The sequence below is a fragment of the Bufo gargarizans genome, chromosome 8 (assembly GCF_014858855.1).
Source record: "Bufo gargarizans isolate SCDJY-AF-19 chromosome 8, ASM1485885v1, whole genome shotgun sequence".
Classification (NCBI taxonomy): Eukaryota; Metazoa; Chordata; class Amphibia; order Anura; family Bufonidae; genus Bufo; species Bufo gargarizans.
In genome coordinates this window covers 180,248,136-180,265,571 of record NC_058087.1, presented here as the reverse complement: position 1 = coordinate 180,265,571, position 17,436 = coordinate 180,248,136, and the positions used below count along the sequence as shown (strand labels likewise).

Genomic DNA, 17,436 nt, shown 5'->3' with positions numbered 1-17,436 from the left:
ACTAGGAGGAGCTTATGGCATACAGATATATACAGTCACCACTAGGGGAAGCTTACTGCATACAGCTATATACAGTCACCACTAGGGGGAGCTTACTGCATACAGCTATATACAGTCACCACTAGGAGGAGCTTACTGCATACAGATATACACAGCCACTACTAGGAGGAGCTTACTGCATACAGATATACACAGCCACTACTAGGAGGAGCTTACTGCATACAGATATATACAGTCACCACTAGGGGCGCTTACTGCATACAGATATATACAGTCACCACTAGGGGCAGTTTACTGCATGCAGATATATACAGTCACCACTAGGGGGAGCTTATGGCATACAGATATATACAGCCACCACTAGGGGGAGCTTACTGCATACAGATATATACAGTCACCACTAGGGGGAGCTTATGGCATACAGATATATACAGTCACCACTAGGGGGAGTTTACTGCATAAAGATATATACAACCACCACTAGGGGGAGCTTACTGCATACAGATATATACAGTCACCACTAGGAGGAGCTTATGGCATACAGATATATACAGTCACCACTAGGGGCAGCTTACTGCATGCAGATATATACAGTCACCACTAGGGGGAGCTTATGGCATACAGATATATACAGTCACCACTAGGGGGAGCTTACTGCATACAGATATATACAGTCACCACTAGGAGGAGCTTATGGCATACAGATATATACAGTCACCACTAGGGGAAGCTTACTGCATACAGCTATATACAGTCACCACTAGGGGGAGCTTACTGCATACAGCTATATACATACAGCTATATACACTCACCACTAGGAGGAGCTTACTGCATACAGATATACACAGCCACTACTAGGAGGAGCTTACTGCATACAGATATACACAGCCACTACTAGGAGGAGCTTACTGCATACAGATATATACAGTCACCACTAGGAGGAGCTTATGGCATACAGATATATACAGTCACCACTAGGGGGCGCTTACTGCATACAGATATATACAGTCACCACTAGGGGGAGCCTATGGCATACACATATATACAGTCACCACTAGGGGGAGCTTACTGCATACAGATATATACAGTCACCACTAGGGGGAGCTTACTGCATACAGATATATACAGTCACCACTAGGGGGAGCCTATGGCATACAGATATATACAGTCACCACTAGGGGGAGCTTACTGCATACAGATATATACAGTCACCACTAGGGGGAGCTTACTGCATACAGATATACACAGTCACCACTAGGAGGAGCTAACTGCATACAGATATATACAGTCACCACTAGGAGGAGCTTATGGCATACAGATATATACAGTCACCACTAGGGGAAGCTTACTGCATACAGCTATATACAGTCACCACTAGGGGGAGCTTACTGCATACAGCTATATACAGTCACCACTAGGAGGTGCTTACTGCATACAGATATACACAGCCACTACTAGGAGGAGCTTACTGCATACAGATATATACAGTCACCACTAGGGGGCGCTTACTGCATACAGATATATACAGTCACCACTAGGGGGAGCCTATGGCATACACATATATACAGTCACCACTAGGGGGAGCTTACTGCATACAGATATATACAGTCACCACTAGGGGGAGCTTACTGCATACAGATATATACAGTCACCACTAGGGGGAGCTTACTGCATACAGATATATACAGTCACCACTAGGGGGAGCTTACTGCATACAGATATATACAGTCACCACTAGGGGGAGCTTACTGCATACAGATATACACAGTCACCACTAGGAGGAGCTAACTGCATACAGATATATAAAGCCACCACTAGGGGGAGCTTACTGCATACAGATATATACAGTCACCACTAGGGGGAGCTTAAGGCATACAGCTATATACAGTCACCACTAGGGGGGGCTTATGGCATACAGTTATATACAGTCACCGCTAGGGGGAGCTGATGGCATACAAATATATACAGCCACCACTAGGGGGAGCTTATGGCATACAGATATATACAGTCACCACTAGGGGGAGCTTACTGCATACAGCTATATACAGTCACCACTAGGGGGAGCTTATGGGATACAGATATATACAGTCACCACTAGGGGGAGCTTACTGCATACAGATATATACAGTCACCACTAGGGGGAGCTTACTGCATACAGATATATACAGTCACTATTAGGGGGATCTAAGGAGTTTTCTGCATACAGATATATAGAGACGCCACTAGGAGTAGCTCAGGAGCTTACTGCATACAGATATATACAGTCACCACTAGGGTGACCTTATGGCATACATATATATACAACTACTACTAGGGGGATCTCAGGAGCTTACTGCATACAGATATATACAGTCACCACTAGGGGGAGCTTACTGCATACAGATATATACAGTCACCACTAGGGGGAGCTTACTGCATACAGATATATACAGCCACCACTAGGGGGAGCTTATGGCATACAGATATATACAACTACTACTAGGGGGATCTCAGGAGCTTACTGCATACAGATATATACAGTCACCACTAGGAGGAGCTTACTCTATACAGATATATACAGCCACCACTAGGAGGAGCTTACTGCATGCAGATATATACAGCCACCACTAGGAGGAGCTTACTGCATGCAGATATATACAGCCACCACTAGGAGAAGCTTACTGCATGCAGATATATACAGCCACCACTAGGAGAAGCTTACTGCATGCAGACATATACAGTCACCACTAGGGGGAGCTTATGGCATACAGATATATACAGTCACCACTCGGGGGAGCTTATGGCATACAGATATATACAGTCACCACTAGGGGGAGCTTACTGCATACAGATATATACAGTCACTATTAGGGGGATCTAAGGAGTTTTCTGCATACAGATATATAGAGACGCCACTAGGAGTAGCTCAGGAGCTTACTGCATACAGATATATACAACTACCACTAGGGAGATCTCAGGAGCTTACTGCATACAGATATATACAGCCACTAATAGGGGGAGCTTACTGCATACAGATATATACAGCCACCACTAGGGGGAGCTTATGGCATACAGATATATACAGTCACCACTAGGAGAAGCTTACTGCATACAGCTATATACAGTCACCACTAGGGGGAGCTTACTGCATACAGATATATACAGTCACCACTAGGAGGAGCTTACTCTATACAGATATATACAGCCACCACTAGGAGGAGCTTACTGCATACAGATATACACAGCCACCACTAGGAGAAGCTTATGGCATACAGATATATACAGTCACCACAAGGGGAAGCTTACTGCATACAGATATATACAGTCACCACTAGGGGGAGCTTACTGCATACAGATATATACAGCCACTAATAGGGGGAGCTTATTGCATACAGATATATACAGTCACCACTAGGGGGAGTTTACTGCATAAAGATATATACAACCACCACTAGGGGGAGCTTACTGCATACAGATATACACAGCTACCACTAGGGGGAGTTGATTGAATACAGATATATACAACCACCACTAGGGGGAGTTTACTGCATAAAGATATATATAACCACCCGGTATAGAGAGTTTACTGCATAGACATATACTGCCACCACTAGGTGGATCTTACTGTATACTGTTAGTACATTGAACTTAATAATGACACAGTATGCAGTAAGCACCCAAGCTCCCCCTAGTGGTGGCTGCAGGCAGACAGAATGTTCTCATTCTTTATCTATGCAGCATAGTTGGAGCTCTGTATCAGAAAAACACAGCTCCAACCGCTATAAAGATCTAATAGGAAATTATTTAGGACCTATGTAGATTGAAAGAATGGAAGATCACGTTTAGTCTAAAATTATCCTCAGTAAATATAAGACCTATTCAGCCACTTTTAGCTATATCTGTTTTGCAGAAAGCTGAGTGACAAACGATGCTGCTCCTAGAACAGCTTTCCTAGGGTCCTCACTGACTAGAGCGTCTGTTTGCACAAATCGGCAGATTCATAGATTAAGAGTATGTGAAAGCTCGGTGGAAGCCGTAAAGGCACCATATTAGTTGCCACCCAGCATTCCCAGGCACTGATACAACTATCACCAAGCTTGAAGTCTTATATTTAGTGGTGATTTTGTTATTTTTGGAGCCAATGTTTAGTTTGAGTTTAGACCTCAGCGGAAAATAAACTGATGCACCTATAGGGAAATACTGGGTAGAGTTCTGCTGCGGAGACCTGGGGAGAACGAGGAGACCCCTTGTGCCCTCCCAATAACCTGGCCCTGGTTTTAGACCACCGGCATGACTGAGTGGTGGGAACCCATAAACTTTCAGGTGTAACTTGAAGCCCCTAGTGTCTTCTAATGTGGCAGAGGGGCCCCTCAAGCCCCCGGGTGTAACATCTACCTCTGCCCTTCAGGTCCGGCCCACCCACCCCCTACCAGAACCGCGCAGGCCTCCTCAGTATTGCTGTATTGTGCATCAGGTTTATTTTCTAGAAGATCCGGCTTCTTGGACTGGATTTATTTCTCCACGCACCTGTGTGGCCCTCACAGGCGTCTCCGGGCTCCTGCCCCAATGCCTTCTGGGAAAGAACAGTGGCGAGCAGCTGAAATGGAACGGACGTGAGGACAGAACCGAAAGAAAAGGATGTAAAGAGGGAAAAAAGTGAGATGGAGAAATATGTGATGTCCTAACACCCACTATTCACGCCGCTCCTCTGGGCATCAGATTTAACATAAAAAACTTCTGTAAACTAGGGCACCCCCCCCCCCACCAGCCCCCTCTACACAGCACTGCCTACCTCCACCCAAGACCCACCCAAATCCCCATCCATACTAGGTCTATCCTTGGGAAACTGAGATCTGAGAGGCTGTTTGCCACTGCCTGACACTGAGGAGCAGATTCCAGGGCTTCAGGTTGGATCATTATATCCACCAGTGTGAACACCCTGCAAACAGCAGCCAAGATATCAGCTTCCTTGACACCTGTCGATATGATTGGCAGAAGAGCTTCACTTTAATCTCACGTTTAGAGGGGAGTTAGGCTTTTGCTTCTGTCAAAAGCGATGCAGACGTTCCAGCACCCATGTATAGGGAGGGGGTGCTATGACCTTTGCATCACATATATTCACCAAAAGCCTAGCTCCACCCCAGATTTGATGCCACCCACTCTAATGCCACCCACAGGCCCATTCTTTATACCTTGACCCCCTCTGCGGAAGCAGGTATAGCATGGGGGCTGCCAGCACTCTGGCCGCTCCCAGAACTCCGACCGCTGGTGGCGCTTCCTGTGCTGCCCATGCTGCTGCGATCACCACCTGGCATGGGGGCAAGAACATATTTGCATTAAATCAACGTATAAAGCCCCTCATTTTTTGTTGTGCCATGTTCCAGGGTTGGGGGGATGGGCATCGTTCCCTAAATGTGTGCTATCGCAGCACTGTACATCCCGCACCCCTCAGTGCATGCATAATCCAGCACGGTAGTGCTTCCCCTGCTGCCCATGCTGCTGTGATCACCACCTGGCATAGGGGCAAAAACATATTTGCATTAAATCAGCGTATAAAGCCCCTCATTTCTTGTTGTGCCACGTTCCTGGCTTGGGGGATGGACATCATTCCCTAAATTTGTGCTACCACGGCACCGTACATCTCAGCACCCCTCAGTGCATGCATATTCCAGCACTGTTGGCGGTTCTTCTGGCACACCCCAGTCGTGTAATGTCACGGCACGGTGTGTAAAACTGGCAGGTACCAAAGCAAAAAAATAATCTGTGATCTGATGGAAGACACACGGCGGAAAACGTGAGAATGAATTATTTATGAGACACAGGGACTGAAGATGGGGGGAGGCGGTTGCTATCTGTGAAAAGGCCCCATGAATAGCAACCGCCCTTTAATCCATTTCACGGGTCCCAGATCAGGGCGTGTGCGGCGCGGCACAGCAGTCAGGCGGTGAAGTGGTTAATAGGGTCGGTGACATGAAGGGAAGGCATAACTTGGCTTGAGAGTCGGAAGAATCCAGTGGGTGACGAGTCCTTAAAGCTGTGACCTTAGACTTAATCTGGATTATTAATGAAGGGGGATTTATGGGATTTTGTACAGAAACAGCGCCACATCTGAGCACTGGTTGCAGGTGGTACTGCAGCTCAGCCTTACCTCTATGGTGATGAGTTGTAATACCACTGACAACCAGTGGACAGGGGTGGCACTGTTTCTGGAAGAATTCTGTACAGCCTTATAGGATTGGTGCAGTTTAGCCCAGAGGGGGGCACATACTATTTAATTGCAACCTGGCTGGAATAGGTTAAGGGGTGCTCTGAATTCTACATATTGTATGGCAGAAATGTGGGTGACACGACCGGATGGCTCCTCTTCTGTTCTAGTCACCATGCCGGAGAGCCGAGCATGCTGTCCATATCGTTACTCCATTATTATAGATGTAGCAGAGCTCAATTTGTTATTAAAAGTGGTTGTCCCTGAGCTAAGTATAATATAATATGGTGACCATTCAAACCAGTGGGTGACCATGTACTATATTGGTGTGGGCTCCGTGCAGGGTACCCTTCTCTATAAAGTCCATATAGTCTTATGGGGCATATAAGGACAACCTCTTAAAGGGGTATTCCAGTAACAACAACCTATGCCCTATTTACTGGCTAGGAGCTACAGTAACTGTTAGAACAGTGGGGATCTGACCGCTGGGACCCCCAACAAGCATGAGACTGGGGGTCGCGGGTCCCAATATGAATGTAGCTGCGGCAGAGCATGCGCACTGATGCTCCATTAACTGTCTATGGGAATGTCGGTGACAGCAAATACAGCACTCGAACTGCGCCAAATGACACTGTCAGCTCTGCTACACCCACAAAAGGTAAAAAAAAGGTGAACTTTGCCATTTAAATCAATAGGAATTAATTATTTGAGGTTCAGGAGAAAATCATTGCCTTCACATAAAGTAAACTTGCAGTCCGATGAAAAACTGCGTCGGCTCTGCTACACGTACCCGTATTAACTCCAAGGCCCGAGACTTTTACGTGTCATTTGAGATCATTTGTCAAGTCCCTGCTTTGGACAAAGTAGAACTGACCCAAGGTCTATAATCAAATACAAAGGGAGCGTCTCTGCAGAATAATCGGGTGAATGCGCTTCTCTCATAGAACGCGATGCTTTTAGCGGACAGCGATTTCTTAAAATGTTCCCGATTACACATTAAACTCCAGTGATTGAGATCTCACTGTCCCCGGGGAATGGTCGCCACAGTCTCACCAGCGTTTTGACCGTAGGAATTTCTCTCTTTAATCGTCCCCTCTGTATAGAGTTTACAATACGGCGGCTGCATGACTAGTGACCTCTCCTTGTGTGCTGGACCCGGGGGGAGGGTATCTGATCAAAGTGTTCCCCAGGCTACAGGGGAAAACACCAACTTAGAGGGAATCTGTCACCCCAATTTTAGACTATAGTATTAAATACGTAGTACTGCAGATAAGGAGTCCAGATCACTATTTTATATTATAGCAGTTATATTCTTGTACATAGGAGCAGTATTATAGTAGTTATATTCTTGTACATTAGAGCAGTATTATAGTAGTTATATTCTTGTACATAGGAGCAGTATTATAGTAGTTATATTCTTGTACATAGGGGGCAGTATTATAGTAGATATATTCTTGTACATAGGAGCAGTATTATAGTAGTTATATTCTTTTACATAGAGAAGGAGCAGTATTATAGTAGTTATATTCTTGTACATAGGAGCAGTATTATAGTAGTTATATTCTTGTACATAGGGGGCAGTATTATAGTAGATATATTCTTGTACATAGGGGGCAGTATTATAGTAGTTATATTCTTGTACATAGGGGCAGTATTATAGTAGTTATATTCTTGTACATAGGAGGCAGTATTATAGTAGTTATATTCTTGTATATAGGAGCAGTATTATAGTAGTTATATTCTTGTACATAGGAGCAGTATTATAGTAGTTATATTCTTGTACATAGAGAAGGAGCAGTATTATAGTAGATATATTCTTGTACATAGGGGGCAGTATTATAGTAGTTATATTCTTGTACATAGGGGCAGTATTATAGCAGTTATATTCTTGTACATAGGAGGCAGTATTATAATAGTTATATTCTTGTACATAGGAGCAGTATTATAGTAGTTATATTCCTGTACATAGGAGCAGTATTATAGTAGTTATATTCTTGTACATAGGAGGCAGTATTATAGTAGTTATATTCTTGTACATAGGAGCAGTATTATAGTAGTTATATTCCTGTACATAGGAGGCAGTATTATAGTAGTTATATTCCTGTACATAGGAGCAGTATTATAGTAGTTATATTCTTGTACATAGGAGCAGTATTATAGTAGTTATATTCTTGTACATAGGAGCAGTATTATAGTAGTTATATTCTTGTACATATGAGCAGTATTATAGCAGTTATATTCTTGTACATAGGAGCAGTATTATAGTAGTTATATTCTTGTATAAAGGAGCAGTATTATAGTAGTTATATTCTTGTACATAGGAGCAGTATTATAGTAGTTATATTCTTGTACATAGGAGCAGTATTATAGTAGATATATTCTTGTACATAGGGGGCAGTATTATAGTAGTTATATTCTTGTACATAGGAGCAGTATTATAGTAGTTATATTCTTGTACATAGGAGCAGTATTATAGTAGTTATATTCTTGTACATAGGAGCAGTATTATAGCAGTTATATTCTTGTACATGGGAGGCAGTATTATAGTAGTTATATTCTTGTACATAAGAGGCAGTATTATAGTAGTTATATTCTTGTATAAAGGAGCAGTATTATAGTAGTTATATTCTTGTACATTAGAGCAGTATTATAGTAGTTATATTCTTGTACATAGGAGCAGTATTATAGTAGTTATATTCTTGTACATAGGAGCAGTATTATAGCAGTTATATTCTTGTACATAGGAGCAGTATTATAGTAGTTATATTCTTGTACATAGGGGGCAGTATTATAGTAGATATATTCTTGTACATAGGGGGCAGTATTATAGTAGTTATATTCTTGTACATAGGAGGCAGTATTATAGTAGTTATATTCTTGTACATAGGAGCAGTATTATAGTAGTTATATTCTTGTACATAGGAGCAGTATTATAGTAGTTATATTCTTGTACATGGGAGGCAGTATTATAGTAGTTATATTCTTGTACATAAGAGGCAGTATTATAGTAGTTATATTCTTGTATAAAGGAGCAGTATTATAGTAGTTATATTCTTGTACATTAGAGCAGTATTATAGTAGTTATATTCTTGTACATAGGAGCAGTATTATAGCAGTTATATTCTTGTACATAGGAGCAGTATTATAGTAGTTATATTCTTGTACATAGGAGGCAGTATTATAGTAGTTATATTCTTGTACATAGGAGCAGTATTATAGTAGTTATATTCTTGTACATAGGGGGCAGTATTATAGTAGATATATTCTTGTACATAGGAGGCAGTATTATAGTAGTTATATTCTTGTACATAGGAGGCAGTATTATAGTAGTTATATTCTTGTACATAGGAGCTGTATTATAGTAGTTATATTCCTGTACATAGGAGCAGTATTATAGTAGTTATATTCTTGTACATAGGAGCAGTATTATAGCAGTTATATTCTTGTACATAGGAGCAGTATTATAGTAGTTATATTCCCCAGTATTGGCATATCTATAAGAAATGACCATTGTCTATACATATACAGTATAGTTGTTGTAATATTGTATTTAACTGGTGAACTCTGACCCTCACATTAGCACTGGGGACCCTTCATTATAAGGATCAGTGGGGGTCCAGTGGTTAACTCCCACTGACCATAAGGCAAGGGTCAATCTTAGCAACATGCCATGACTTTACAAGATAGAAATATCCCTTTAACTCAAGAGTCCAATTCATAAGATTAGATAACAATAATGAAGACACATCAGTATAAATAATTGTAAAACAACATTTGGATATGGTGTTTGCAAGGTACCTGCAAATGGTTTCCTCAGTACCCAAATTTCCTCCGGCGGGGCCACAGAAGTGGGGCCAGGAGACATATGAGACGGACTGGATTCTGATCCTCGAGAACCTTTATAAAAACATGTAGACATAAGTAAAGATCTAAAAATATAACATGTGTGCAGGGAATTGACTAAAACCTGATAATTGCATAGATATAGAGATATGAAACCAAGAACTGTATTTCTTGCCACTCGTCTGCAATGTTTCCCCATACAGAGCTCCATTCCTTGCATCAATATATGAAATGATACAATTCTGTATGGCTGCAGCCACCACTAGAGGGAGCTTAGGCGCTTACTGAGGAGTTCAATACATTGGTTGTATGTATGAAGGCACCTCAGCTCCCCCTAGTGGTGGCTGCAGTCAGGCATAAATTTATCATTTACTTGCAAAGACTGTTTGGAGCCATGGATTAGAGACACATATATTCTTAGATGTTTTTTGAGGTCTGGAAACGCCAGTCACTCCTTGTTTCTTTGTCTGGCACAGGCCTCCTCATCATTACATAGCACTAAACCCATTATCTAAACGCTCTTTGCAGTCACAGTGGCTTTTAGAATGCAATGTCCCAGACCACATCATTGATCGACTCCATTTCTAAAGTCTTTCTGATAAGCTGTTCTCGGAGTTCTAACCTAACAGGGACAGTGCTAAAAAGAGGGGAAAAACAAAGGCCTTGGGTAATCGATTAGAAGTAGACCGAGTCTGGAGGCAAGTTCGAAACTGAAATATTTCTGACATTTGCTGGTCCCTATAACTTAGGACATCTGAATAATAAAACAAGTCAATGCTTGTACTCACCACTGCTGAGCGCCCCCTAACTCCCAATTGGAGGACTGCAAGAAACTTTTTCGCCTATGCAAGTTTAGTGTCTCGCACCCAGTTGTGCTCACACAGCTGCAATATGTTACATAGGCTGCATAGAGCAAAGGGCCCCTGTGCTAAAAGAGCATTTGGGGCCCTAAATCTCCAGCAGCTTGCAAAGAGAGGGGTATTTGTCATAGACCTCCTCGATTATGACCTCCCTATTAATGCTTCTCACATGTTATCTAGTGCCTTAGCTCTCAATGTTTGCTCCCAGAAATCCATTTCTTGCCCTGTACATGGGTATTGTTACCCTGTGTTCACTTGTATGTGCTTTAAAAACACGCTCAAGCCAGCGTGACCAGAATCCCTTTATACCCACGGACCTAAAAACTGTTCTTTGCTCTACTTTATCAGATTTTTTAGCTTTTTTTTTTTCAAAAAAAGGAGAACATAAAAAAGTAACAATGCAAAAATAAATAAAAACAAACAAACAAAAAAAAAGAAAGAAACAATACAAATAAGAAGCACAGAAAGATGGTGGCGTGGACTACCTGGTTCGTAATGCAGTTTCCCTGCAGGAAAGCAGGACTTTTGGTAACCAAATGTACTGAAAAGCATTGGATTAGAATGTGGTGGCGGCATCAGGCAATGGAAGGAGTGGTGCAGGTCACCATTAGATACTGGTGCCCTTCGTACGGTGGGCTGTGGCCTGGGGTTTTCTATGTGACATGAGCCCCATGAACCTAAAGGTGAAAATGGTAACAAAACATAACAACAACAACAAAAAAACAAAAAAAAAACATGGCAATAAAAAATATTTCCAAAGAAATAAAATGCAATTAATAAATAAATGAAAAGCAGCTCATGATACAGAAACAACTCAACTGTGATATGTATGAAGTAAAAATAATGGAGAGTACTTTGCAAGGTGGTGGGGGGGGGGGGGGGGGGGTTGGGGATGATCTTATTAGTCCGGTTTTTCTGTATGCATTGTAATTGGTGAAGGATGTGAAGTTACTCTAGGGACGCTGGAGGATAGCGGGACTCGCCGGCACTGAACAATGGCTAAAGCTTTTGTTAAATCAGGGCACTGTGTGCTCTGTGGGCGGGGATCCGGGGCTCGGGACCCTGGGCGGCCCGGGGGCGGGGTGCGACCCGTAATGCGGTTCTCTCTGTTGATATGCGGTTTGACTGTAGGCAGTGATATGATACATGTTGTATGGGTGCTATTAGGGGACAGGGCCGATCTTTGGTGGTGCCCTTGTCCGCATTCCTTTTAAAATGCCGGCGATCGCCGAGTGATATTCGACCTGAGTCCCCTTGCACCTGAGATACTGGTGTGATTGTATGTGAGGTACGGCTAAGCTGGGCATTAACTTTCAATTTTAACTATCTGGGGATGAGGCACCAAAATATGTAGGTGGGGTCTTTTTCCTTTCTTCACTGCGGTTAGAAGACTGCTGGACCCCCTAGGTTGCCTTAAGAAATGTTTTCGATCACAGATCGTTGTAAGCCCGCCATGCATGGTTAATGTGAGTACCAGGCGAATGGACCTAAGATTGTTAATCCTGTCCTTCTTCACCCATATTTGAGAGTGGACGCGTGGGGTGTACGCCCGTTCCCTGGTGGCCGCAGGCCCCCGATCTCTGCCCTTTATAGACACTAACATGCTAAGTTAGATGCTGTATGTGTTTGCCCGATTGGGCTGTTGATGTCGGGGGAGCCCCGCTCTCCTCTTAGCAAGTGAGATCTTCACTTGATCTGTATTATCCCCATAAGTATGGGTAATTGAGTGAAAATATTATTAACTATGTTTATAAATCAGAAACTTACGGACTTCAGGATCTTATAATAGCATAAATGTTATATGGATATGTATTTTTGTATTACAAATAAAATATTTAAATAAAAAAAAATAAAAAAATAATGGAAACTATATGGAAAACCCTCACATGGGTGGTGAGTATCCGAAAACATAGGACTGCCACGTGTCACTGGGTTAGAACTCATTAGGAACAGAATTCTAATAGATGGCGGCGTCCAGGGAGCAGTGCATTGTGGGAGCTCAGTCACACAGTTAGGGCGCATTCACACAACCGTATCCGTTTTGCGGTCCGCAATTTGCAGATCCACAAAACACAGATACCAGCCGCGTGCGTCTCGCATTTTGCAGTCCCACACATTCCACCCTTTGTTAGAAATGTCCTTTCCCTTAAGTCCTAACCAGCAGCACAATAATGAGGTATTTAATCCCCCTGTACTAGTAGGACAGATGGAATTTTTTATCAAATGAATGACTAATTAGAGACCCCTGAGCCTATATAAGGATATCTAGTGGTATTACATTCCTTTACCCTGCTACTGTCTCTAATGGTCTAACATTAATGCCATCTGTGTATTTATTTCACACTGTGCATTTCTATTATTGTTATGAAACTGTTATGTTCGTGTAATATGCCTGGTTCACCAGCAGGTGGCAGCATGTATGGCAGAGCTATCTTTAGATAGAATGGAACTTACCATTCCATTCTCCCCATTTTGGGCAGAGGTGGGCCAGTCCTGCTTCCTACCAGAAGGAGGGGTTGCAGTTCTAGTTTGTTGCAGTTTAGACTCCAAAGTGGAGCTGAGAAGACATAAAAGATGTAGCAGCGAGGGGAACGTTCCACCTCCTGCAGCAGAAGTCTCAAAAGGGAAGTAGCTCATAGAGCACCATGACTTCTTACAAATCAACAGACAGAGTGTCACTAGGGGGTCAGCAGCCAGAAGCACCCCACTCCAAAGATATCAGAACAGTCCTAAAGTCCAGCTGCAGAATAAATCCGAGTTTAGCACAGCAGAGAGAGAAAGCAGAGTACTCAAGTTTGCCTGCCAGTTTATGCCAATGCCTGCTGGAAGAGAAAGCCGGAAAATTGTCTGGATGCAAGTTGATGCGAGTAAAGCTGTTGAACTTTATAAGAGTCTGGACTCGACTTATTCTCCACAATTACTCATCCCCTTTATTGCTTCGGAGCCTAACCCTGGGGAGCGACGGTATCCAGGTTGGAGCACCGTGTGTCACAGAGACTATTAAGGGCCGCACCACACCACTCAGCATTCCTATAGACCTAGGACACGATCGGCCCTAGGGGGCCACACGTTGCACTACCATGTGTTTTTTTCTGTCTTGTGTGGACTTGGACAGATGGGTTTTCTTTGCTTGTGGATAGAACTAAAAAGTCAAAATGTTAGCCATGTCTATTCTTTGCATGCATCCTTGTCGAAGAGTCCTTGATAAAAAAGGTTCCTGAAAGGTTTGCCAATGTGTGGCCTTAACCCTAAAAGTCATCTCCCTTTAATAGCCACCATACATACCCTGGGTAGATAGTTTATGGTTGCCATTAGACTGGTTTAGGCCCAGTTCACACATCAGTTATTTGGTCAGTTATTTCCATCAGTTTTCGTGAGCCAAAACCAAGAGTGGAGTCTACACAGCGATAAGGTATAATGAATAGATCTGCACCTGGTTTTGGCTCACGATAAGGGTCCATTCACACGTCCGTGTGTGTTTTGCGGATCCACGGATCCGTGGATCCGCAAAACACGGACATCGGCAATGTGCGTTTCGCATTTTGCGGACCGCACATCGCTGACACTTAATAGAAAATGCCTATTCTTGTCCGCAATTGCAGACAAGAATAGGACATGTTCCATTTTTTTCGGGATCGGAATTGCGGACCCGGAAGTGCGGATCCGCAATTCTGGATCCGGGCAGCACATTGTGCTGCCCCATAGAAATTAATGGGTCAGCAATTCCATTCCGCAAAATGCGGAACGAAATTGCGGACGTGTGAATGGACCCAAACTGATGGCAATAACTGATCAAATACCTGATGTGTGGACTCAGTCTTACTTTGTTCAGAACTTGGGTTCGTCCAATTTTGTTAGAGCCCCTTTTAGAAAAGTGTCCACATCTTGGGCTAATGAAATCTGATCTTGCTGGATCAGATGTTTGCGTGTAGCATATAGCTCACACTTGCATGTTGAATTTAGAGTTCTCAGAAGAGACTGCACTGTGGCGGTCTATTTGAGTTCTACCACACAAGACGGCCCTCCTTATGGGTATACTTCTGGTTAATTCCCCATTATTGTGCTGCTGGTTAGGACGTAAGGGAATCGTTGATTTCTAACGTTAATCTGTTTTCCCTTAATCCTAACAGCAGCACAAGCTTCCGTCCCTAAGTACATTACTTCATTATAATGAACACATGGCAGGAGGGGCCAGATATCCTTATATAGGCTCAGTGGTCTCTTATTAGTAATTAATTTGATTAAATAAAAAATTCCATCTGTCCTACTAGTACACGGGGCAGAAATACCTCATTATTGTGCTGCTGTTAGGACTAAGGGAAAACAGATTAACATTAGAAATCAAAGAATCCTTGTATGCAAAATGGACTAGAATAGGATATGTTCTATCTTTTTTGCGGGGCTGAGGAACGGACATACAGATGCAGCACAGTGTGCTGTCCAAATTTTTTGTGGCCCCACTGAAATGCATAAACGTGGTGAAATTCTGTGGATTTTCAGCAGTGGAATTGAAAAATTTGCAGCAGGTACAGTAGCAGCAAACGGGAGAAATCTCATCCACGTGCTGCGGAAATTCTCTGAATCAACATCCGCACATGACTTGACCTGTGGTACGAATTTCCACGGCACATCAATTTATGCTGCTCATTTCCACCGTGGTTTTCACCTTTTGCAACGCAGAGTGAGAAATCCGTTGCAAAATGACATCTAACTGGGATCCACGGTAGATTTTCTGGAACGAATACCTCACATGTAGATACACCCTTAGTGCTAAGCTGTTAGGTCACATGTCTGACAGAGGGGTCTGTTTCCAAGGACAACCAGCTCTCGGAATGAAGAAAATAAATGAAATAACTCAAAATCATTAAAAAAATATATATATATGGTGTAATTTTTATGCACCTCTGACATGTCTCTTTTAGTAACTACTTGCATCCCCCGTGTCATAACAATTCTGAAGCATCTATTCTTATGACTCTGTGTTGTGCCGTTTCTCTATTATTCCTACTAGAAGTTATGAATGAATTGCCGGCAGTCTGCAATGAAGGTCCATCTGGGTGTTACCAGTTTGGGGTGTGTCTGATACTATCCAATTAGCACCGCTAGTGTCAGACTGTGCATGGACACACTCAACTGGTAACACCCAGCAGGACCCTCACTGCAGACTGCTGGCAATTCATTCATAACTTCTAGAGGAATAATAGAGGAGTGGCACAACAAAGAGTCATAAGAATGGATGCCCTAGAATAATAAAGCGAAGATGTAAGTAAAAGAGACAGGTCAGGAGAGGGGACGGGTTCTCTTTAACTTATGAAATGTTTTCAAAGGAGAAGGTGTTGCCATCTGGACATGTATAACATATTGACGGGATAGGACATAAATGACTGATAGGGGACCTGCACCCATCTCAAGAACTGAGACATGACTGAAGGGCATGACACGCATGCGCAGTGTCCACTCCTTTCGCTGTTAGGGGACTTCCAGCAGGTTCGGCTATATTTGGAAGTCCCACAGCATTGCATGGACAGGACACAGTAAATTTGGGACCTCTTGCTCCATTCACCCTATGGGATTTTCGTAGAACTTGGCTATATTCGGAAATCCCACTGCAGTGAATGGTGAAAGCTGTGGATGCGCAGCGTACTCTCCATTCACATCGGGTGAGCGTGCTCGGCTATTTCGAGAAGTCCCACAGCATTGAATGGACAAGACACCACACATATGTGGCTGGCCAGCCCTCCATTCTCCGCTATTGGACTTCCATAGTATTTTCAGAAACCCCATTGCAGTGATTAAAGGCTATGTACACCTCCGGGGGCAATTTTTTTTTTAGGATTGAATTTGACTCATTTTGGGCTAAAAATCACGTATTCAGCCATTCTGTCACAAAGGGTTAACAGCTTGTCTGGCGGTGTCACATAAACCTTGTGTATCTAATAAACCTTATCTCTAAATTGCTAAAAGGCCATAAACACTTATTTAAGCCACATTCTTATCAGTAAGATAAGGATTGAGCTATAATGAAAGTTTAGGAGGTCAGAGGTGAGAGATAAGGAGCCGTCAGCTGAGCTGCCTGACGGAACAGAGTAAAAATACAGAGCCTGCTACTAAGGAATCTCAAGGCTGTACAGAGAAAGGGGCTCAACATTTTTAATAAAGACCAATTGAAAAAGTGATTTTTATCTCAAAATTAGTACAATGCAATAATAATTTTTAAAAATTGCCCCCGAAAGTGCATATATAGCCTTTAAAGAAAGCCATGCATGAGTGACATGCTCTTCATTCACGTCAGGGCCCTGTTTTTGCGATAGGTGCTGGTCCTAGAGGTGGGACTCACACCTATAAGACATTTATGTCCTATCCCATCCATATGCCATCAAGGTCCAAATGGGACAACCCCTTCAAGATAGTCAGATGTGCAGAAAATGCTGCCCAGTTGTATTCAATTGGAAATAATCGGATAAACCCGTCACCACGTGTGTAACCACAATCACCGGCCTCACATGGGAATTATTTTAGGGTCGGTGTTACACAAAGCGCAATTATGGC

General features: G+C 42.9%; 1 protein-coding gene across 1 annotated transcript in view; it reads right to left on the bottom strand.

The window, feature by feature from the left end:
• CASKIN1 (CASK interacting protein 1) overlaps window positions 1-17,436 on the bottom strand; it is a 140,454-nt gene that overhangs the window by 21,463 nt on the left and 101,555 nt on the right. Inside the window, exons 11-14 of the mRNA XM_044304306.1 lie at window positions 11,373-11,564; window positions 9,983-10,081; window positions 5,172-5,287; window positions 4,507-4,576 (exon numbers count right to left, since the gene is read on the bottom strand). Coding sequence (XP_044160241.1) covers window positions 4,507-4,576; window positions 5,172-5,287; window positions 9,983-10,081; window positions 11,373-11,564 — 477 coding nt within the window. The remainder of the gene's footprint in view (window positions 1-4,506; window positions 4,577-5,171; window positions 5,288-9,982; window positions 10,082-11,372; window positions 11,565-17,436) is intronic.